General features: G+C 39.3%; 2 protein-coding genes across 3 annotated transcripts in view; one reads left to right on the top strand and one right to left on the bottom strand.

Moving 5' to 3' along the window:
• The window catches only part of LOC123991442 (somatomedin-B and thrombospondin type-1 domain-containing protein-like), a 24,400-nt gene extending 14,730 nt beyond the window's left edge, over window positions 1–9,670 (top strand). For both annotated transcript variants that reach the window (XM_046293057.1, XM_046293056.1), the window contains 2 exons: window positions 7,258–7,434; window positions 8,568–9,670. In XM_046293057.1, the coding sequence (XP_046149013.1) occupies window positions 7,258–7,434; window positions 8,568–8,685 (295 nt within the window). In that variant the 3' untranslated portion in view covers window positions 8,686–9,670. The remainder of the gene's footprint in view (window positions 1–7,257; window positions 7,435–8,567) is intronic.
• A 5,352-nt stretch (window positions 9,671–15,022) lies between these two features.
• terf1 (telomeric repeat binding factor (NIMA-interacting) 1) lies at window positions 15,023–23,956 on the bottom strand. The gene is made up of 10 exons (XM_046293052.1): window positions 23,767–23,956; window positions 23,599–23,694; window positions 23,318–23,445; window positions 21,411–21,497; window positions 21,016–21,165; window positions 20,013–20,113; window positions 19,417–19,443; window positions 17,561–17,652; window positions 16,632–16,708; window positions 15,023–16,173 (listed from the first exon to the last, which is right to left on the bottom strand). The coding sequence occupies exons 1-10, from the start codon at window positions 23,948–23,950 to the stop codon at window positions 16,006–16,008; spliced, it is 1,110 nt and encodes a 369-aa protein (XP_046149008.1). The 5' UTR covers window positions 23,951–23,956; the 3' UTR covers window positions 15,023–16,005.
• Window positions 23,957–24,392: the final 436 nt, after the last annotated feature.

The raw sequence follows: 24,392 nt of genomic DNA, 5'->3' as shown, positions 1-24,392 counted from the left end.
ACAGGAACAACAGTGTTTACCCATAATATACAGGAACAACAGTGATTACCCATAATATACAGGAACAACAGTGTTTACCCATAATATACAGGAACAACAGTGATTACCCATAATATACAGGAACAACAGTGTTTAATATACAGGAACAACAGTGATTAATATACAGGAACAACAGTGTTTAATATACAGGAACAACAGTGATTACCCATAATATACAGGAACAACAGTGTTTTACCCATAATATACAGGAACAACAGTGTTTTACCCATAATATACAGGAACAACAGTGTTTAATATACAGGAACAACAGTGTTTAATATACAGGAACAACAGTGATTACCCATAATATACAGGAACAACAGTGATTAATATACAGGAACAACAGTGATTAATATACAGGAACAACAGTGATTACCCATAATATACAGGAACAACAGTGATTAATATACAGGAACAACAGTGTTTAATATACAGGAACAACAGTGATTACCCATAATATACAGGAACAACAGTGTTTAATATACAGGAACAACAGTGATTAATATACAGGAACAACAGTGTTTAATATACAGGAACAACAGTGATTACCCATAATATACAGGAACAACAGTGATTAATATACAGGAACAACAGTGTTTAATATACAGGAACAACAGTGATTACCCATAATATACAGGAACAACAGTGATTACCCATAATATACAGGAACAACAGTGATTAATATACAGGAACAACAGTGATTACCCATAATATACAGGAACAACAGTGATTACCCATAATATACAGGAACAACAGTGTTTACCCATAATATACAGGAACAACAGTGTTTACCCATAATATACAGGAACAACAGTGTTTAATATACAGGAACAACAGTGTTTACCCATAATATACAGGAACAACAGTGTTTAATATACAGGAACAACAGTGTTTAATATACAGGAACAACAGTGTTTACCCATAATATACAGGAACAACAGTGTTTAATATACAGGAACAACAGTGATTAATATACAGGAACAACAGTGATTACCCATAATATACAGGAACAACAGTGTTTAATATACAGGAACAACAGTGTTTAATATACAGGAACAACAGTGTTTACCCATAATATACAGGAACAACAGTGTTTAATATACAGGAACAACAGTGATTAGCCATAATATACAGGAACAACAGTGATTACCCATAATATACAAAAACAACAGTGTTTAATATACAGGAACAACAGTGTTTACCCATAATATACAGGAACAACAGTGTTTTAATATACAGGAACAACAGTGATTACCCATAATATACAGGAACAACAGTGATTACCCATAATATACAGGAACAACAGTGATTAATATACAGGAACAACAGTGTTTACCCATAATATACAGGACCAACAGTGTTTACCCATAATATACAGGAACAACAGTGTTTAATAATATACAGGAACAACAGTGTTTAATATACAGGAACAACAGTGTTTAATATACAGGAACAACAGTGTTACCCATAATATACAGGAACAACAGTGATTACCCATATACAGGAACAACAGTGATTAATATACAGGAACAACAGTGATTACAGGAACAACATATACAGGAACAACAGTGATTACCCATAATATACAGGAACAACAGTGTTTACCCATAATATACAGGAACAACAGTGTTTAATATACAGGAACAACAGTGTTTACCCATAATATACAGGAACAACAGTGTTTAATATACAGGAACAACAGTGTTTAATATACAGGAACAACAGTGTTTAATATACAGGAACAACAGTGTTTAATATACAGGAACAACAGTGTTTAATATACAGGAACAACAGTGATTAATATACAGGAACAACAGTGATTACCCATAATATACAGGAACAACAGTGATTACCCATAATATACAGGAACAACAGTGTTTAATATACAGGAACAACAGTGATTACCCATAATATACAGGAACAACAGTGATTAATATACAGGAACAACAGTGATTACCCATAATATACAGGAACAACAGTGATTACCCATAATATACAGGAACAACAGTGTTTACCCATAATATACAGGAACAACAGTGTTTACCCATAATATACAGGAACAACAGTGTTTAATATACAGGAACAACAGTGATTACCCATAATATACAGGAACAACAGTGTTTAATATACAGGAACAACAGTGTTTAATATACAGGAACAACAGTGTTTAATATACAGGAACAACAGTGTTTAATATACAGGAACAACAGTGATTACCCATAATATACAGGAACAACAGTGATTACAGGAACAACAGTAATATACAGGAACAACAGTGTTTACCCATAATATACAGGAACAACAGTGATTACCCATAATATACAGGAACAACAGTGTTTTACCCACAGTGGAATATACAGGAACAACAGTATGACAGGAACAACAGTGACACAGGAACAACAGTGTTTACACACAGGAACAACAGTGTTTAATATACACAACAGTGATTAATATACAGGAACACACAACAGTGATTACCCACAGGAACAACAGTGATTACATAATATACAGGAACAACAGTGATTAATAATATACAGGAACACACACAGTGAACAACAGTGATTAATACACACACACAGGAACAACAGTGTTTACCCATCCCACCCACAGGAACAACAGTGTTTCCCAATATACAGGAACAACAGTGTTTAATATACAGGAACAACAGTGTTTAATATACAGGAACAACAGTGATTACCCATAATATACAGGAACAACAGTGTTTAATATACAGGAACAACAGTGATTAATATACAGGAACAACAGTGTTTAATATACAGGAACAACAGTGATTACCCATAATATACAGGAACAACAGTGATTAATATACAGGAACAACAGTGTTTAATATACAGGAACAACAGTGATTACCCATAATATACAGGAACAACAGTGATTACCCATAATATACAGGAACAACAGTGATTAATATACAGGAACAACAGTGATTACCCATAATATACAGGAACAACAGTGATTACCAACATAATATACAGGAACAACAGTGTTTACCCATAATATACAGGAACAACAGTGTTTACCCATAATATACAGGAACAACAGTGTTTAATATACAGGAACAACAGTGTTTACCCATAATATACAGGAACAACAGTGTTTAATATACAGGAACAACAGTGTTTAATATACAGGAACAACAGTGTTTACCCATAATATACAGGAACAACAGTGTTTAATATACAGGAACAACAGTGATTAATATACAGGAACAACAGTGATTACCCATAATATACAGGAACAACAGTGTTTAATATACAGGAACAACAGTGTTTAATATACAGGAACAACAGTGTTTACCCATAATATACAGGAACAACAGTGTTTAATATACAGGAACAACAGTGATTAGCCATAATATACAGGAACAACAGTGATTACCCATAATATACAAAAACAACAGTGTTTAATATACAGGAACAACAGTGTTTACCCATAATATACAGGAACAACAGTGTTTAATATACAGGAACAACAGTGATTACCCATAATATACAGGAACAACAGTGTTTACCCATAATATACAGGAACAACAGTGTTTAATATACAGGAACAACAGTGTTTACCCATAATATACAGGAACAACAGTGTTTACCCATAATATACAGGAACAACAGTGTTTAATATACAGGAACAACAGTGTTTAATATACAGGAACAACAGTGTTTAATATACAGGAACAACAGTGATTACCCATAATATACAGGAACAACAGTGATTAATATACAGGAACAACAGTGATTAATATACAGGAACAACAGTGATTACCAACAGTGATTAATAATATACAGGAACAACAGTGTTTACCCATAATATACAGGAACAACAGTGTTTAATATACAGGAACAACAGTGTTTACCCATAATATACAGGAACAACAGTGTTTACCCATAATATACAGGAACAACAGTGTTTAATATACAGGAACAACAGTGTTTAATATACAGGAACAACAGTGTTTAATATACAGGAACAACAGTGATTACCCATAATATACAGGAACAACAGTGATTACCCATAATATACAGGAACAACAGTGATTACCCATAATATACAGGAACAACAGTGTTTAATATACAGGAACAACAGTGATTACCCATAATATACAGGAACAACAGTGATTAATATACAGGAACAACAGTGATTACCCATAATATACAGGAACAACAGTGATTACCCATAATATACAGGAACAACAGTGTTTACCCATAATATACAGGAACAACAGTGTTTACCCATAATATACAGGAACAACAGTGTTTAATATACAGGAACAAAAGTGATTACCCATAATATACAGGAACAACAGTGTTTAATATACAGGAACAACAGTGTTTAATATACAGGAACAACAGTGTTTAATATACAGGAACAACAGTGTTTAATATACAGGAACAACAGTGTTTACCCATAATATACAGGAACAACAGTGATTACCCATAATATATAGGAACAACAGTGTTTTACCCACCTGGATATGAGGCTGACACACACACACACACACACACACACAGGACACACACACACACACACACACACACAGGACACACACACACACACACATACACACAACAACAGTGTTTAATACACACAACAACAGTGTTTACCCACACACACACAGGACACACCATCCCACCCACCCACCATCCCTCCCACCCAGGAACAACAGTGTTTAATATACAGGAACAACAGTGATTACCCATAATATACAGGAACAACAGTGTTTAATATACAGGAACAACAGTGTTTAATATACAGGAACAACAGTGTTTAATATACAGGAACAACAGTGTTTAATATACAGGAACAACAGTGATTACCCATAATATACAGGAACAACAGTGTTTACCCATAATATACAGGAACAACAGTGTTTACCCATAATATACAGGAACAACAGTGTTTACCCATAATATACAGGAACAACAGTGTTTACCCATAATATACAGGAACAACAGTGTTTAATGTACAGGAACAACAGTGTTTACCCATAATATACAGGAACAACAGTGTTTACCCATAATATACAGGAACAACAGTGTTTAATATACAGGAACAACAGTGATTACCCATAATATACAGGAACAACAGTGTTTAATATACAGGAACAACAGTGATTAATATACAGGAACAACAGTGATTAATATACAGGAACAACAGTGATTACCCATAATATACAGGAACAACAGTGATTAATATACAGGAACAACAGTGATTAATATACAGGAACAACAGTGATTACCCATAATATACAGGAACAACAGTGTTTAATATACAGGAACAACAGTGATTAATATACAGGAACAACAGTGATTACCCATAATATACAGGAACAACAGTGTTTAATATACAGGAACAACAGTGTTTACCCATAATATACAGGAACAACAGTGATTAATATACAGGAACAACAGTGATTACCCATAATATACAGGAACAACAGTGTTTAATATACAGGAACAACAGTGATTAATATACAGGAACAACAGTGTTTAATATACAGGAACAACAGTGATTAATATACAGGAACAACAGTGATTAATATACAGGAACAACAGTGATTACCCATAATATACAGGAACAACAGTGTTTAATATACAGGAACAACAGTGATTACCCATAATATACAGGAACAACAGTGATTAATATACAGGAACAACAGTGATTAATATACAGGAACAACAGTGATTACCCATAATATACAGGAACAACAGTGTTTATTATACAGGAACAACAGTGATTAATATACAGGAACAACAGTGATTACCCATAATATACAGGAACAACAGTGTTTAATATACAGGAACAACAGTGTTTACCCATAATATACAGGAACAACAGTGATTACCCATAATATACAGGAACAACAGTGTTTAATATACAGGAACAACAGTGTTTAATATACAGGAACAACAGTGTTTACCCATAATATACAGGAACAACAGTGTTTACCCATAATATACAGGAACAACAGTGTTTAATATACAGGAACAACAGTGTTTACCCATAATATACAGGAACAACAGTGATTACCCATAATATACAGGAACAACAGTGTTTACCCATAATATACAGGAACAACAGTGTTTAATATACAGGAACAACAGTGATTACCCATAATATACAGGAACAACAGTGTTTACCCATAATATACAGGAACAACAGTGATTAGCCATAATATACAGGAACAACAGTGATTACCCATAATATACAGGAACAACAGTATTTACCCATAATATACAGGAACAACAGTGTTTACCCATAATATACAGGAACAACAGTGATTACCCATAATATACAGGAACAACAGTGTTTTACCCACCTGGATATGAGGCTGACACACACACACACACACACACACACACACACACACACACACACACACACACACACACACACACACACACACACACACACACACACACACACACACACACACACACACACACACACACACACACACACACACCATCCCTCCCACCCACCCACCCCTGGGCGGCAGCTTTAAGATCCTAAACTCTTTGAAATACAACACTAGTATTTAGCAGGTATGAAACATGAATAACAGTGCATGTACAAAGGTTGTGGATAACAATGGCCAAGTTGCTCTGAATGCACAGAAACCCGCAGACACACCTAGGCCGCAACCCAAATAGCACCTTATTCCCTACATAAGTGCACTACTTTTGACCAGGGCCCCATGATGTGTGGTCACAAGTAGTGCACCTACGTAGGGAATAGGGCGCAATTTGGGACACATTCCTAGCGATGACCCAACCTAGGAAAATTCCAATGACACATTCACATTGATCCTTTGGGGGGGGCTCCCAAGATATAGTGCACTAGATCAAAGTTGATATCCATTTACTCTAGACCTACCGGTGTGTTAACACTTATGGGGGAGACCTTGACTTATGATGTGAAGGTCCAGCCAGCACCCCCCACCCCCACCCCTTTAATTCAAGTCACTATTCAATTAAATAACTTTGTCTGTGTCTCAAAATGGCACCTTGTTACCTATGGGCCCTGGTCAAATCTAGTGCCATTTGTGGGGTGAAGTTATAGTGTGGAATGTCACATATGATATTTCCAGAAAACCCTCTGCCTGTCCCCTTCCTCCGTCCCCTTCCTCCGTCCCCTTCCTCCGTCCCCTTCCTCCGTCCCCTTCCTCCGTCCCCTTCCTCCGTCCCCTTCTGTCAGGTTCTGTATGGAGTACAAGATAGAGTCTCTGACTCCTCACTGTAGGGCGGAGACCCGACCACACGCCCGCTGGATGCAGTACCTACGGGAGGGTCACGTGGTGTGTGTGGCGTGCCGACCACCCGCCATGCGTAACCGTAGCGGCAGCTGCCAGGGAGACGGTCAAGAATCCGACAGGTACGGGTCACGGGAGGGATCATTTTTTACATACAGAAAGTAAATGTTTTTAAAAAAATTGGAATTTTTTAAAAGACATTTGTAAAGTAAGGAATGTTTTAAAAGACATTTGTAAAGTAAAGTAAGGAATGTTCTAAAAGACATTTGTAAAGTAAAGTAAGGAATGTTTTAAAAGACATTTGTAAAGTAAAGTAAGGAATGTTCCAGCCAGAATGGCCCAATGTAGTGCAGATTGTGTAGTGTGAGGCAGCGTTGATGTCCAAGCCCCTCTGAAAAGGATATAAGTGGATTTGTTATTATAAAAAGGCACATTATTGACCAAGGAGAAATCCAAGGTCAATATGATGCTACAGTATTGTTTTGTTGTTGTTTTAGTTTGTGGTAACATTTGACAGGAAAGACAAAGCTGAATGGAAAACAGTTTGCAATGACGAAGACTTGTGAGGAATAAAAAATGAACAAAAAATGTTTGTGTGAGAAAGGATTGACACACAGAGGAACGGTAGTTGTGTGGTCATCACAGTGTTCTCTTTGTGCTGAAGTAGCATTGACCCCCCCTGTTCTAACTCACCTGTTAGAATGACCTTTCAGGTATTTCCTGGTATTTCCTGGTATTACTGTCTGCCTCCACCAATCCATTATATATTATCTTTGTGGGAAGTACTGACCCGAGTATCGAGAAAAGTTGTCCTGCGGAAAATGGAAACAAGTGTTTCTTATTGGACAAGTGTGTGAGCCATACTAACCTATGACCTGTGAGGAGCTGCTCCATTGGCTGGCTATGAGCCATACTAACCTATGACCTGTGAGGAGCTGCTCCATTGGCTGGGCTGTGAGCCATACTAACCTATGACCTGTGAGGAGCTGCTCCATTGGCTGGGCTATGAGCCATACTAACCTATGTCCTGTGAGGAGCTGCTCCATTGGCTGGGCTGTGAGCCATACTAACCTATGTCCTGTGAGGAGCTGCTCCATTGGCTGGCTGTGAGCCATACTAACCTATGACCTGTGAGGAGCTGCTCCATTGGCTGGCTGTGAGCCATACTAACCTATGACCTGTGTGTTTTGCAGTGAGGAGCTGCTCCATAGGCTGGCTGTGAGCCATATTAACCTATGACCTGTGTGTTTTGCAGTGAGGAGCTGCTCCATTGGCTGGCTGTGGGGAACTCTCGCTGTCGAGGAACATGGAAGAAGGTCCAGAGAACAGCACACTGCTCCTGTCCTCACGTCCACAGCTTCCTCTTCATATAAACACACAGCAAGCCCCCAGTCTGGCAACTGGCACCCTGTTCATTATATAGACAGGTTGGCTGACAACAGCACGACCATGATGTGTGGGGAAGAAGGCAGTGTGTTATGATTGTGAACGGTCAAATAGCTAGCAACAATGACAAGAAGCTGCCATGTGAGCAATTGTACGTGGCTCATTTCAGGTAGTTAGTGTGGCTTGCGAAGCAAGAGTCCCCACTTTAAATCTTCAACATATACTACATGGCCAAAAGGGTGTGGACAACCTTTCAAATGAGTGGATTCTGCTATTTCAGCCACACCCTTTTGCTGACAGGTGTATAAAATCGAGCACACAGTCGTACAATCTCCATAGACAAACATTGGCAGTAGAATGGCCCGGACTGAAGAGCGCAGTGACTTTCAACGTGGCACCGTCATACGATGCCACCTTCCCAACAAGTCAGTTTTCAATTGTCTCCCCAGCTAGAGCTGACCCGGTCAACTGTAAGTGCTGTTATTGTGAAGTGGAAACTTCTAGGAGCAACAACGGCTCAACCGCAAAGTGGTAGGCCACACAAGCTCACAGAACAGGACCGCCGAGTGCTGAAGCGTATAAAAAATGTCTGTCATCGGATGCAACCCTCACTACTGAGTTCCCAACTGCCTCTGGAAGCAACGTCAGCACAAGAACTGTTCGTCTCGAAAGTAATGAAATGGGTTTCCATGGCCAAGCAGCCGCACACAAGCCTAAGATCACCATGAGCAATGCCAAGCGTCTGCTGGAGTGGTGTAAAGCTCGCCGCCATTGGACTCTGGAGCAGTGGAAATGCATTCTCTGGAGTGATGAATCACGCTTCACTATCTGGCAGTTCGAGTGTAGAATCTGGGTACTGCGGATGCCAGGAGAACGCTACCTGCCCCAATGAATAGTGACAACTGTAAAGTTTGGTGGAGGAGGAATAATGGTCTGGGGCAGTTTTTCACGGTTCGGGCCCCTTAGTTCCAGTGAAGGGAAATCTTAACGCTACAGCATACAATGACATTTAGACAATTCTGAGCTTCCAACTTTGTGGCAACATTTTGAGAAAGGCCCTTTCCTGTTTCCGCATGACAATGCCCCATGCACAAAGCGAGGTTCATACAGAAATGGTTTGTCGAGATCGGTGTGGAAGAACTTGACTGGCCTGCACAGAGCCTGACCTCAACCCCATCGAACACCTTTGGGATGAATTGGAACGTCAACTGCGAGCCAGGACTAATCGCTCAACATCAGAACCCGACCTCACTAATGCTCTTGTATCTCAATGGAAGCAAGTCCCTGCAGCAATGTTCCAACTATTTAGTGGAAAGCCTTCCCAGAAGAGTAAAGGCTGTTATATAGCAGCAAAGTGGGGACCAACTCCATATTAATGCCCATGATTTTGGAATGAGATGTTTGATGATCAGGTGTCCACGTACTTTTGGTCATGTAGTATTTTCCTACTCATTATAGTTTGGAACGCTACTCCTCTTAAGATAGAAAAGTGATTCAAACTTTAAAACGTGTAGACCGGTCTGGATTAATTTGCTTGTATACAACTTTTTGATATATTTTATATATTTTTTAACTATTAAGATTTTTGTCCTTCTTTTTGTCATCCAAATCATTTAATTTCCTCAACATTCTAAAGGCCCTATTGTGACATGCATATCCTCAACATTCTGAAGGCCCTATTGTGACATCCATTTCCTCAACATTCTGAAGGCCCTATTGTGACATCCATTTCCTCAACATTCTGAAGGCCCTATTGTGACATCCATTTCCTCAACATTCTGAAGGCCCTATTGTGACATCCATTTCCTCAACATTCTGAAGGCCCTATTGTGACATGCATTTCCTCAACATTCTGAAGGCCCTATTGTGACATGCATTTCATCAACATTCTGAAGGCCCTATTGTGACATCCATTTCATCAACATTCTGAAGGCCCTATTGTGACATGCATTTCCTCAACATTCTGAAGGCTCTATTGTGACATGCATTTCCTCAACATTCTGAAGGCCCTATTGTGACATGCATTTCCTCAACATTCTGAAGGCCCTATTGTGACATCCATTTCCTCAACATTCTTCCAAATGGACAATGACCCCAAGTTGCGGCAAAATGGCTTAAGGACAACAAAGTCAAGGTATCGGAGTGGCAAAAGCGTGTCAGAGTAAGGAGGCCTACAAACCTGACTCAGTTACACCAGCTCTGTCAGGAGGAAGGGGCCAACATTCACCCAACTTATTTTGGGAAGCTTGTGGAAGGCTACCTGAAACGTTTGACCCAAGTTAAACAATTTAAAGGCAATGCTACCAAATACTAATTGAGTGTATGTAAACTTCTGCCCCACTGGGATTGTGATGAAAGAAATAAAAGCTGAAATAAATCATTCTCTCTACTATTATTCTGAAATTTTACATTCTTAAAATTAAGTGATGATCCTAACTGACCTAAGAGAGGGCATTTTTACTCTAATTAAATGTCAGGAATTGTGAAAAACTGAGTTTAAATGTATTAGGTTAAGGTGTATGTGAACTTCCGACTTCAACTGGATGTATGATAGTTGAATTCCTTTGTCTCCCCCCCTTTTAATTGTGTAACAAGCCGTAATATCGGGGTAGTCCACTAGGGACTTTTCATTGTATCATGTTAATTCTCACTGTTTAATCTATCCTGTGTGTTTTTTTTGTATTTCCATGTGATTATTTCATTAGTTAGTAAATAAATAATTAAGCCAATTTGTGTATCACTGATTCATCACGGAGACTAAGGTTCGTTTATAGGATATTACGACGTTCAGGAGCAAATGATTGATGGATGACGGATAGTTTATCGAGATATTCTGATATTCTTTTGTTAATTCGGGAAACTCGTTAAATAAACTTTTCCCGTGGTGCCCCAGATTACTACTTAATTAATTGTTACACGATTAATTGAATTGAGTAATAATTGAACGTGGTATGTAAGTATTCGATGAATAGCCGTCATCGCATTAATGACAGAAACGTCACAACAAAATCTAGACACAATACTCTATAACGACAAAGCTGTTTTTGACAAAGCAAAAACAGGTTTTAGACATTTTGGAAAATGTATAAAATGTTTAAAACTGAAATATCACATTTACATAAGTATTCAGTCCCTTTGCAGCGATTACAGCCTCCAGTCTTCTTGGGTTTTGGGTATGACGCTATAAGCTTGGCACACCTGTATTTGGGAAATTTCTCCCATTGTTCTCTGCAGATCCTCTCATCCCAGTTTGCGCTGTTCTGTGAAGGGAGTAGTACACAGCGTTGTACGAGATCTTCAGTCTCTTGGCAATTTCTCACATGGAATAGCCTTCATTTCTCAGAACAAGAATAGACTGACAAGTTCCAGAAGAAAGTTCCTTGTTTGTGGCCGTTTTGAGCCTGTAATCGAACCCACAAATGCTGATGCTCCAGATACTCAACTAGTCTAAAGAAGGCCAGTTTTATTGCTTCTTTAATCAGAACAACAGTTTTCAGCTGTGCTAACATCATTACAAAAGGGTTTTCTAATGATCCATCAGCTTTTTAAAATTATAAACTTGGATTAGCTAACACAACATGCCACTGGAACACAGGGTTGATGGTGGCTGATAATGGGCCTCTGTTCGCCTATGTAGATATTCCATTAAAAATCAGCTGTTTCCAGCTACAAAAGTAATTTACAACATTAACAACATCTACACTGTATTTCTGATCAATTTGATGTTATTTTTAATGGACAATTTTGGGGGGTTTTCTTTCAAAAACAAAGACATTTCTAAGTGACCCCAAACCTTTGAACAGCAGTGTATGTAGTTCTTGCCTATTGATGTTCTGTATTATGTTTCATGTTCTGTGTTCTGAGTTCTGTGTTCTGTGTTCTGAGTTCTGTGTTCTGTGTGGAACCCCAGGAAGAGTAGCTGCTGCTTTTGCAAGAGCTAATGGGGATCCTAATAAAATACCAAATGTATCTGCCACGCTGCTCCTAATCTGCAACTTTTTGTGACTTTAAACCTGCAGGGAGATGGCTATCTACTTAGGCATAATAAAACACGTTTTTTTCCAATCCCGAGTATCAACTGACAATTTCCGTGTACGATTACGCGTATAGTAAGGTTGTCACACCCCTAACAACACAGTAGATTAATCAGATATGTAGGCTAATCGGGAAATCGTATTTCTGTTTATATATATTTTTTTTGCGTGTCAAAACTTCTTTCAGGTTTAACACGCAACAACTGAAGTTTAGACATTTTTAATGAGTGTTATGTTGCCTATTCAGTCAGTCAGCATCAGCGATTCCCACTTTCCTGCAACGTTCCGAAACAGCAAAGGAATGTTCCTGTCTGTGTGTGTCTCTACTTCGTTAGCGACGATGTCTCCTGGTAGAGCAAGAAAGGCTTTCCCAAAAAACCTTAAAAGTAACCTTCTGCCTACCTGGCAGAAAGATATCACGATTATTTGCATAATTTCAATGGTCATTTGTTTTGTAAACTCTGTAATCACATGAGCCCTATAGAAACAGTGCTGACCAAACAACGGTCTCCTGCTGGTGCATTCTGGGTAACTACACACAACGATAAGAAATGTGTCCAATAGAACATTACATGTTTAAAAAAGAAACATTTTAAAAGCTTGAGAGTGAAAACCCTAAAAACAATTAATATAAAACCTGAAAAATCTAAAAGGAGAAAATAGTTTTGGGGAAAATAATGGATTTCATAGTTCCCTGTGTATGTATGCTCAGTTAACTTGTCCACCTTGGGGGCAGAGTAGCTCACAGAGAAGGGAGGCCCTCTTCCACAGATCCCCATCTAGCCCAGAGAGGACTTCGCCCAAATACATTGTGAAAAAAAGTGTATTTATTTAAAACTCCAAAAATGTCTCCTTGTCTGCTGTAGTCTATTGTTACAGTTATCTTATACTGTGGGAGCCTAGTAGGAGTGTATTGAAGTGTAGTAGTCAGAGTGTATTGAAGTGTAGTAGACAGAGTGTATGGAAGTGTAGTAGTCAGAGTGTATTGAAGTGTAGTAGTCAGAGTGTATGGAAGGGTAGTAGTCAGAGTGTATGGAAGGGTAGTAGTCAGAGTGTATTGAAGTGTAGTAGTCAGAGTGTATGGAAGTGTAGTAGTCAGAGTATTGAAGGGTAGTAGTCAGAGTGTATTGTAGTGTAATAGTCAGTGTATTGAACTGTAGTAGTCAGAGTGTATGGAAGTGTAGTAGTCAGAGTGTATTGAAGGGTAGTAGTCAGAGTGTATTGAATTGTAGTAGTCAGTGTATTGAACTGTAGTAGTCAGTGTATTGTAGTGTAGTAGTCAGAGTGTATTGAAGTGTAGTAGTCAGTGTATAGAACTGTAGTAGTCAGTGTATTGAACTGTAGTAGTCAGAGTGTATTGAAGTGTAGTAGTCAGAGTGTATTGAAGGGTAGTAGTCAGAGTGTATTGAAGTGTAATAGTCAGTGTATTGAACTGTAGTAGTCAGAGTGTATTGTAGTGTAATAGTCAGTGTATTGAACTGTAGTAGTCAGAGTGTATTGAAGGGTAGTAGTCAGAGTGTATTGAAGTGTAGTAGTCAGAGTGTATGGAAGGGTAGTAGTCAGAGTGTATTGAAGTGTAGTAGTCAGAGTGTATGGAAGTGTAGTAGTCAGAGTGTATTGAAGTGTAGTAGTCAGAGTGTATGGAAGGGTAGTAGTCAGAGTGTCGTTATGTCTGATGAAATGTGTGTTCTCACTGCCCCACAACCCAAAGTTAAAAGGTTGATATAGTACTATATTAGTAATCAGACCGATTATTTAACTATACGTTACGGCTTTTTTGAAATAGCAACGTGAAAAGTTTTAAACTTCTATTACCACAAAATACATTTACGAGCTACAGCAAGTCCCAGAACTTCACACCATGTCTTGTCTCGACTCATTTCATGTCAACGCTAACATGGCGCTAACTAACAAACGTAACGATACAAGTGCTCAGTATTTATGTTTTCAATAAACATTTGGTGATGAAATAATATAATAATAATATATGCCATTTAGCAGACGCTTTTATCCAAAGTGACATACAGTCATGTGTGCAAATATAGTTTACTTGGTGTCAACAACGTAGGCTTTGTTGGAACCAGCCTAGAAAGCCTCAGAAACCTTCTCAGAGTGGCTCTAGTGAACCAGACAGGTTTTTTTTTTTAAAGGAAGGCTGGCCAGGTGAGCCTCGGGCCCTTTGAGCTCTGATCAAAAGTTGTGCACTCTGTAGGGAATAGGGTGACTTTTCAGACAAGCTTCAACAAGCTATATTCGTACTTAAACAGCAAAAAATAATAATAATCACACAGCAAATTAAAGGGATCTTTATTTAACAGAATATTTGAGTATCTCCTTCCTGTGTACAGACAAGATATGACGATCCAAAGTGAGACATGACTACTTTACAATAACACAAGTGAGCTTTTGTATTGTCCCTATTGCAGAAATGAATACACTGTGAAATATATAAAATAAACACAAAGACATTTTTTATTCATGTTTGACCAATTTTTCCATTTCTATCGAACAATTTGTTCTAATCGTTGTTTCTTTAGCCATTGATAACTAGAAGGATAAATGGTTTTGTAAAAAACTAAAAAATAAAGTTGAAATACAATTTCAGCTGCTATTGTCCACAGAAAGATATATAGCTCCCTCTGCTGGTTCCTGGTAGTAATATCATGCCAGCTACTGGTGGTTACCGGTTAATGGCATTGAAGCCTTGTGTTAATTAAGAAAGGTCGGGATTCAATCCAGTTTCAGGTTGAAAACAATGCAGCTATTTTTAAACGTTCTCATGTTTGTTTATGGAGAGTCATGGTAAACCCAGGCATATTTCCACTCAGATGGGACATTGCCTCTGCCTCGGATTGAATAACAGCCTTAGTTAAACTTACACACACACACACACACACACACACACACACACACACACACACACACACACACACACACACAAACTCTGGAAATACAAGGACACAAAAAGCATAACCTATTTACAATCCCTTATATAAAACTGTACAGTGAGCGGTACTAATACACTAGTTTAAAACAGAGCTAAAAGAAGAGAAAACCAAGGAGCTTGAACTATAACACTATTTATTAAAACTAGGCAAGATCACTAGAGTACCGTATATAAACCCCAGAATCCACAAACAGACTTAAACTTAGTCCCGAAGGTCACGTCCCAATCTGCACCCTTTTTTCCTCCCCTATTCAGGAGGTCTCATAGGGCTCTGGTCAAAAGTAGTGCACTTCTTAGTGAATAAGATACCATTTGAGACACGGGCCTTAGGAGGAGTTGACTTTATGCGCCTTCTTGAGGACCCTCCAACGGTCCTTGAGTTGAACCCCCGTGCGACCCTGGAAGTCGTGTTCCTGGAGGATACGCGACCATTTCCCCTCCCCGTGGCGCTTCACTCCCGCCTTCAGTGCCAAGTCCAGATCCCACGGCCACCTCTACACGGGGGAGAAAAAGGGGCAATCTGAGGGTTGGTACATCCATTTTGGACTTAAAAAAATTAACAATAGCCTTTGATACTTGAAGAATATAACTTCTAAATGCCGCATGAGCTTAATTCAACTGTTGTACGCCATCAGAACTAATATATATATATAAATAATATAATTATAAATAATATATATATAATATAAATAATATATATAATATAAATAATATATTATAATTAATATAATTATATATATAATATAATTATATATAATATAAATAATATATAATATAAATAATATAATTATATATAATATAAATAGTATATTTATAATATAAATAATATAGTTATATATAATATATTTATAATATAAATAATATAATTATATATAATATATATAAAAACTTGATTCTTCCTTGGGAACATTTAATTGGAGAAATGTTCATCAGGTTGCTCTAGTTGACCTACGCCATGATTCTTCCTGGTTGTATTGGTGTTCAGGGTCGCCTCAGACGAGGCTCTTCGGGAGGTCAACCTCGTCGACACTGCATGGACAAACAGCATATGAGAGTGAGAGAGACAAAGAGAGAGAGTCAACTTCTCTTTTTATGGTTTATTTTTGGGTCCATCCTCCCTTCAGAGGACAAAAATAAACGTGTTTTCATCTTTTATACACTTCACATACATGCCATTTTTGTCCCCAGTTATTACATAGCAAGAATGAAGTAATGTAATACATATTACATCTGGATAGATGGTAAATATGCACTGTGTAACTATTATAGAACATGAGCATTTAAACTCTACTTTACAGACAGAGAGAGAGAGAGAGAGACCTTTACAGAGACAAACAGAGAGAGAGAGAGAGAGACCTTTACAGAGACAAACAGAGAGAGAGAGAGAGAGAGAGAGAGAGAGAGAGAACTTTACAGGGACAAACAGAGAGAGAGAGAGAGACCTTTACAGAGACAAACAGAGAGAGAGAGAGAACTTTACAGGGACAAACAGAGAGAGAGAGAGAGAGAGAGAGAGAGAGAGACCTTTACAGAGACAAACAGAGAGAGAGAGAGAGAGAGACCTTTACAGAGACAAACAGAGAGAGAGAGACCTTTACAGAGACAAACAGAGAGAGAGAGAGAGAGAGAGAGACCTTTACAGAGACAAACAGCGAGAGAGAGAGGCAACTTTACAGAGACAAACAGCATGATAAATAGATTGTACATTTTACATGGACAACATTGTAGCTAGTTCTTCTACTTGGCATTACAACCATGTTCTTTCTCAAGAGCAATAAGACAATTACTGTGACAGAACAAAGAGCATTAAAAACCACCCAAGATCTTAAATACACTGTACAGAGAGACAGAGAGTGAATTGAATTGAGTGGAAGACCATACCCCCTTTTCTCATAACAGTGAGTGCAGGCTTCTTGCCAGACTCTGGTTTCCAGGGATGAATATTCCTTGTTGACAGCAGCTTCTTCTTGGGTCTGAGGAGAAATGCAATATATCATTAGACAATGATGCTTCCTAAATGGCACCCTATTTCCTTATGCAGCCAGCTCCTTTTGACCGGGGCCCCACAGCCAGCTCCTTTTGACCGGGGCCCCACAGCCAGCTCCTTTTGACCGGGGCCCCACAGCCAGCTCCTTTTGACCGGGGCCCCACAGCCAGCTCCTTTTGACCGGGGCCCCACAGCCAGCTCCTTTTGACCGGGGCCCCACAGCCAGCTCCTTTTGACCGGGGCCCCACAGCCAGCTCCTTTTGAACCAAGGCCCTCCTTTATAAACGTCGCAAAATATAACTCAAAACATGAGTTCACATAAAAGTTTATAAAGACTGAACTAGACGTGAGAAATGTGCTTATCCTCCAACAAACTTCAGACCATGCGCACAGTTTCTCGTGCGCAGTTTCTCGTGCGTACACACTTCCTGGCATTTAAGAGGCAACAGTAGCCTTTAAAACAACTAAAATAACATGTAGCCAAATATAACAAGATACAATTTCATTTGCTGTTGGTGAGAAGAGTGAAAAATAGATGTATCATTGTAAAATAATTAGGGAAAAAAAGCATTGATTTTCTATGATTTATTTAGTTTCCATGACCACTGCAGAATAAATTAATTTTCTGACTGGATGGTTTCACACTGGTGAAAATAGCCTATAGACCAATACCATTCGTCCCATCTCTCATTTAAAAAAACAGACCCACTTCACAGTAGTAAATAGATGAGCTATTTCAAGCAGCCTAATCTTGCTCTATAGTTTAAAATGATAAAACAGACAGAGTTATTCAATTGAAAACTCTAACGAGGAAATGTCGTGCAGAGACCATATTTCATTTAGAAACATAATACATGTATCATAAACATTTAATCTTTTCTGGCCATGATGAGTTCATATTCACCAAGTAGCCATACAACAACTGAGCATCTCGTTAAATTGGGCCAATTAGATAGGTTAATTTACATTTGAAGTGTTTGATATTAGATAGGCTAGTATACATACAGAGGACAGGGTGCGTGGTTTATAAACATACAGTAGAATTTAACATGTTACCATTGTAAAGAGGTCTACTGTAGTTTTTTCTATTGTGTTCAAGTAGACAATATTTCTGAATGTTGTGAGGCAGGGCCGGATATTTAGGGGGTCGGGACAAAGTAAAAAACGCCAAACATTACTGAAAATAAACCAATTAAAAACTATCTGTTTACAGCTCCACAACAAATTTGCATTTGTTTGTGTCTTTCAGAAAACAACAACAAATAATGTCACCGTAAAAGGAAACATTCTGACAACACCTCCAAAAAGACATTTGCGTTTGAAACTATTTCCTTTATATGGTATCTTGGCATAATGCCAATACCTCCAAAGTATAGAGCAAATAGGAGCGTTATATTGTCACCATTAAAAACAAGGTGCCTGATGGGTGTTTTCAGACAGAGTTATGATGCTCGTTCACGCGCGTCGTTTTCTGACAGGTCTGATTTATAAACAAGAAGCACGAGTATGTATGGCGTGCGTCAACTTCATAAATCATTGTGTGTGTGTAGTCTTCTCAGAAATAGCACAACAGTTTATAAACGACGCCCCCCCAGTTGTGCGTCGGCCCAACATCCCGGTCGCGGCCGGTTACAACCGTGCCTGGGCACGAACCCAGTGTCTCTGGTAGCGCAGCTGGCGCTGCAGTACAGCGCCCTTAACCAGGGGAGGCCCCCTCATTCATTCAAAGTAACTTACTGCAAACACTCACCTCATAAGAACACTGGTCTCCTGATTCCTGATAGGAAAAAGCAGCATACGTTACTTTCACCTCAAAGATAATTTCTGAACTGAACATATGACCGTTTGAGGTCGTTTCCCCCATAATGCGTCGGTTGAGCATCTTCATTTGAATTCACGCTCGTAGTCGACAAGACTGAATTTACACAGAATGCACTGTTACGATGAAGGACAACACACAAAACAAATATTACTACATTCAATTCAGTAAAATCAAATAATAAGAAGTCTAATCAAATAATTTTGATTTGGTATGCAGGGTTATTAAAAACAGATGGAAGAAAATATGCTGAAATAATTCTTCAGAAACCGTTAGACAGAGAGGAGCATCCTCGTCTCTCTCTTAAGCTAATCGCTGTTGACGGTGGAAATCCGCAGAGATCTGGCTCAGTAAATATAGAGATCACTGTCCTGGATGCCAATGACAATGCGCCTGTGTTTAACCAGTCAGTGTACAGGGCTACTGTGATGGAAAACGCTCCAAAAGACACCTATATTACAACGGTGAATGAATCTATAAAATAGTGAGATTATAGTAGATTAAAGATATATTGAACCAGTCCTTACACTTTGGAGTGTTCAGAAGATTGGCTGGTCGTATATGACGCCTCCCGAGTCTCAGAATCCTCCCCTGTCTCCTGGCCTGCCTTGACCACCTTACTGGCTGCCTGAAAAACAGGGGGTCAAGCTGAATAAAAACACTATTACAGGAGTTACTTCCCAAAAGGCACCCGATTATCCCTAAGTAAGTATATAAGCCTTGTACGAGCCAGAAGGACCCATAGGACAGGAGGCTATTCCCTGGCCTTGTACGAGCCAGAAGGACCCATAGGACAGGAGGCTATTCCCTGCTTCTGTAGTTGATGCACCAGTGCACCCCCCCCCCGCAATCCCTTACCTGTTACATCCACTTAATTCATTAGTGAGGTTTGAGGGGAGAAGACAGGTTAAATAAGGATTTTTAATCATTGCGACAATTGAGAAATGGATAGTGTCAAACATTTCAGAACACCTACACTTTCAAGGGTTCTTTATTTTATTACTATTTTCTATATTGTATAATAATAGTGAAGACATTAAAACTATGAAATAACACATATGGAATCATGTAGGTACTCCCCCCCCCAAAAGAATTGTTAAACGAATCTAAATATATTTTATATTTGCGGTTCTTCAAATAGCCACCCTTTACATTGATGACAGCTTTGCACACTCTTTCATAGTTTTAATGTCTTCGATAGTATTCTACAGTGTAGAAAATAGTTTATAAAAAATAAAGAAAAATCCTTGAATGAGTCGGTGTTCTAAAACGTTTGACCGGTAGTGTAAATCTTTGCAATTCATTTATTTTTTGTTTGCGTCTTTAGCATATTTAGCTAGCAGCCTCCATGTAAAAATCACTACTACTTGTGCTCATGATGTTAGCATTCTAATAATCGAAGACCCAATGGGCTTTTGTTTTGGCGCCCCCTTGTGTTTCTAAACTGAAATCCCCCCCAAAAAAGAGAAGAGAGAAGACCGGTATGAACATCTGGATAACCCAACTCTAGTCACTGGTTCAGGTCCCTACCTGGAGCAGGAAGTCCGACGGGTGTTTCTCCAGGAAACGATCCAGGAAGGTCTGTATGTTCTCCAGCAGACGGTTCCAGCTGAAGTTGAGCAGGAACGGGTGGTACGTGTCCCTCTTACTCACAATCAATGACAGCTTGATTCCCAAGTTCTGGAAACGAAGGGAGGGAAATATAGCCCGAGTGCCACTCTGTTGGTGCGATCACGACAACTACCTGTCACTCATTGTCATTCCAAATGGCTTGACACTGACATCAATGGAGATGGCAAGAGCACACACAGACCCGGGACCACTCATATATATACTCATTCATTATTTCATGGAAATCCGTAAACACTGGACAGGTACTTTAAAAGTCCCCAGTCATATATATGTGCTGTGGAGGCATTGCTTACCTGTGGGATTTCACACTCTTCCTCGAGCCATTTGAGAGCTGATGAAGCCATGACGCAGTTCCCTTTCTCCAGACACACAGCGACACTCTGGAAGAGAAGACCAGTGAGTCAAAACACACAGCCACACTCCTGGAAGAGAAGACCAGTGAGTCAAAACACACAGCGACACTCTGGAAGAGAAGACCAGTGAGTCAAAACACACAGCGACACTCTGGAAGAGAAGACCAGTGAGTCAAAACACACAGCGACACTCTGGAAGAGAAGACCAGTGAGTCAAAACACACAGCGACACTCTGGAAGAGAAGACCAGTGAGTCAAAACACACAGCGACACTCTGGAAGAGAAGACCAGTGAGTCAAAACACACAGCGACACTCTGGAAGAGAAGACCAGTGAGTCAAAACACACAGCGACACTCTGGAAGAGAAGACCAGTGAGTCAAAACACACAGCAACACTCTGGAAGAGAAGACCAGTGAGTCAAAACACACAGCGACACTCTGGAAGAGAAGACCAGTGAGTCAAAACACACAGCGACACTCTGGAAGAGAAGACCAGTGAGTCAAAACACACAGCGACACTCTGGAAGAGAAGACCAGTGAGTCAAAACACACAGCGACACTCTGGAAGAGAAGACCAGTGAGTCAAAACACACAGCGACACTCTGGAAGAGAAGACCAGTGAGTCAAAACACACAGCGACACTCTGGAAGAAGACCAGTGAGTCAAAACACACAGCGACACTCTGGAAGAGAAGACCAGTGAGTCAAAACACACAGCAACACTCTGGAAGAGAAGACCAGTGAGTCAAAACACACAGCGACACTCTGGAAGAGAAGACCAGTGAGTCAAAACACACAGCAACACTCTGGAAGAGAAGACCAGTGAGTCAAAACACACAGCAACACTCTGGAAGAGAAGACCAGTGAGTCAAAACACACAGCAACACTCTGGAAGAGAAGACCAGTGAGTCAAAACACACAGCAACACTCCTGGAAGAGAAGACCAGTGAGTCAAAACACACAGCAACACTCCTGGAAGAGAAGACCAGTGAGTCAAAACACACAGCAACACTCTGGAAGAGAAGACCAGTGAGTCAAAACACACAGCAACACTCTGGAAGAGAAGACCAGTGAGTCAAAACACACAGCAACACTCCTGGAAGAGAAGACCAGTGAGTCAAAACACACAGCAACACTCCTGGAAGAGAAGACCAGTGAGTCAAAACACACAGAAACACTCTGGAAGAGAAGACCAGTGAGTCAAAACACACAGCAACACTCTGGAAGAGAAGACCAGTGAGTCAAAACACACAGCAACACAGTGGGAGGAAAGACCAGTGAGTTAAGCACAGCTCACCAGTGCTCTAAACAGAATTCAAGACAATACCTAGAAATCCCGGTTTCACAGCTTGTATGTGCTATATTCCTCTCAGAATAAGAGTGTCGATCAAGGATGAGGTTTTATTTTGTCCATGTTGCCAGATGATACCATTACGCTGGTTTACACTAAGCTGCATTCAGGTCGGAAGTCAATTATATAGTTAGATTAAGACACCGTGGACTGGTACAAGATATGGGACGGAAAACGTACCTCAATGCTGGGATGGGATATGCCACTGTACTCCAAATGTTACATTTATCCACACTGCTCCAGAGAAGATTTAAAATACTACAGTTTTCCTGGAACCCTGCCCTTTTCATCCTCATGTAACATTTTTCATTGGAATTTACAAAAGACAAAACTGCCCCACCTAAAAAATAAAAAAATCCCCTTCTGCTCCGAGACTTTTGATGCGGCTCCGGGTCTGGTTAGTGTGTGACTATAATAATAATAATAATAATGAATTGTTACATGTAGACAGACAGTATACACAGTAGAGCACAGAAACCGACACATTAAATCATGACCTGAACATAGAGTAGATTGGTGATGTGCTGGAACAGAGTGAGATCAGCCACAGTCTCTTCCTGAGACGCCCAGACACCGACAGCCGACATCAGAGGCGACAACCGCTCGTCTCTGCCGAAGGACACGTCTATAAACAAACAACGACATATTATTATTATACTAGTTAATAAAGCTATCGAGACATCTAAACGTAAAGATCAGTACTGATTGATACCTGCAATGCAAAACAAACGAAAGGCAACAAAAACGAAACTAAAATATAGCTGGGTTAATAACTTACCTAAATGTTTCCCGTGCATTATCCGCGCGAGGAAGCCACATATCTGCCTTTTCTGTCTCTGTTCGGTGTTTAAATGAGGGGTACCGTCAATTATCGCTAAAACAGAATGATACACACCCGTTACATTAGTCCATATAAACTAAATTAACCTCAACCGGCAAAACTTACTTTCCAGCGTCGAAATCGTTTGGTTGAATTCTTCAAATTTGCCCTCTTTGAAGAATTGACACAAACTAACAAAGCTGAAGTCGATCATCCATCTTTTAACAACAGTTGTCACATCGGAAAAGCATACATTTTCATCTGTCGTGCTTGTAATTGTCAATGTTCTGTTACTTGGATCAGCCTCCATCGCTAATGTTTTCAAACTGTTTACTATAACAGGAAATAAACACATTTTTTCTTATGGATTCAAAATGTGCCCCACCATCAGGTGATGGGACGGTCTGTTGAACACAGCTCCCCCTAGCGCCTCGGAGGGGCTAACACAAGCTAAACTTTTGTTTCTTTATTTTATTGAACCTTTACTTGATCAGGGAGTCATACAGATCAATCAAATTTGAGGAGGCACGTTGTAAAATGGTTTTATTTTGGTCAATATGTTTTCGATTTGAATTTATTTAGCATATGTCTAGAATTCTTAAGCGAACGTTGGGAGCGAACGTTGGGTTGTGATAACTGATTATTAATAAATATGTAGAGGGTTACCCCTCGCCCCAGTAGACTACTCAATGTGAAATGTCTGGAAAACAATGACATGCTAAATATTTTATTAAACTAGGCAAGTAAGTGAA

The sequence above is a fragment of the Oncorhynchus gorbuscha genome, linkage group LG12, assembly GCF_021184085.1.
Source record: "Oncorhynchus gorbuscha isolate QuinsamMale2020 ecotype Even-year linkage group LG12, OgorEven_v1.0, whole genome shotgun sequence".
Lineage (NCBI taxonomy): Eukaryota > Metazoa > Chordata > Actinopteri > Salmoniformes > Salmonidae > Oncorhynchus > Oncorhynchus gorbuscha.
The sequence above is the reverse complement of the archived record's forward strand: the minus strand, read 5'-3'. Positions and strand labels throughout refer to the sequence as shown.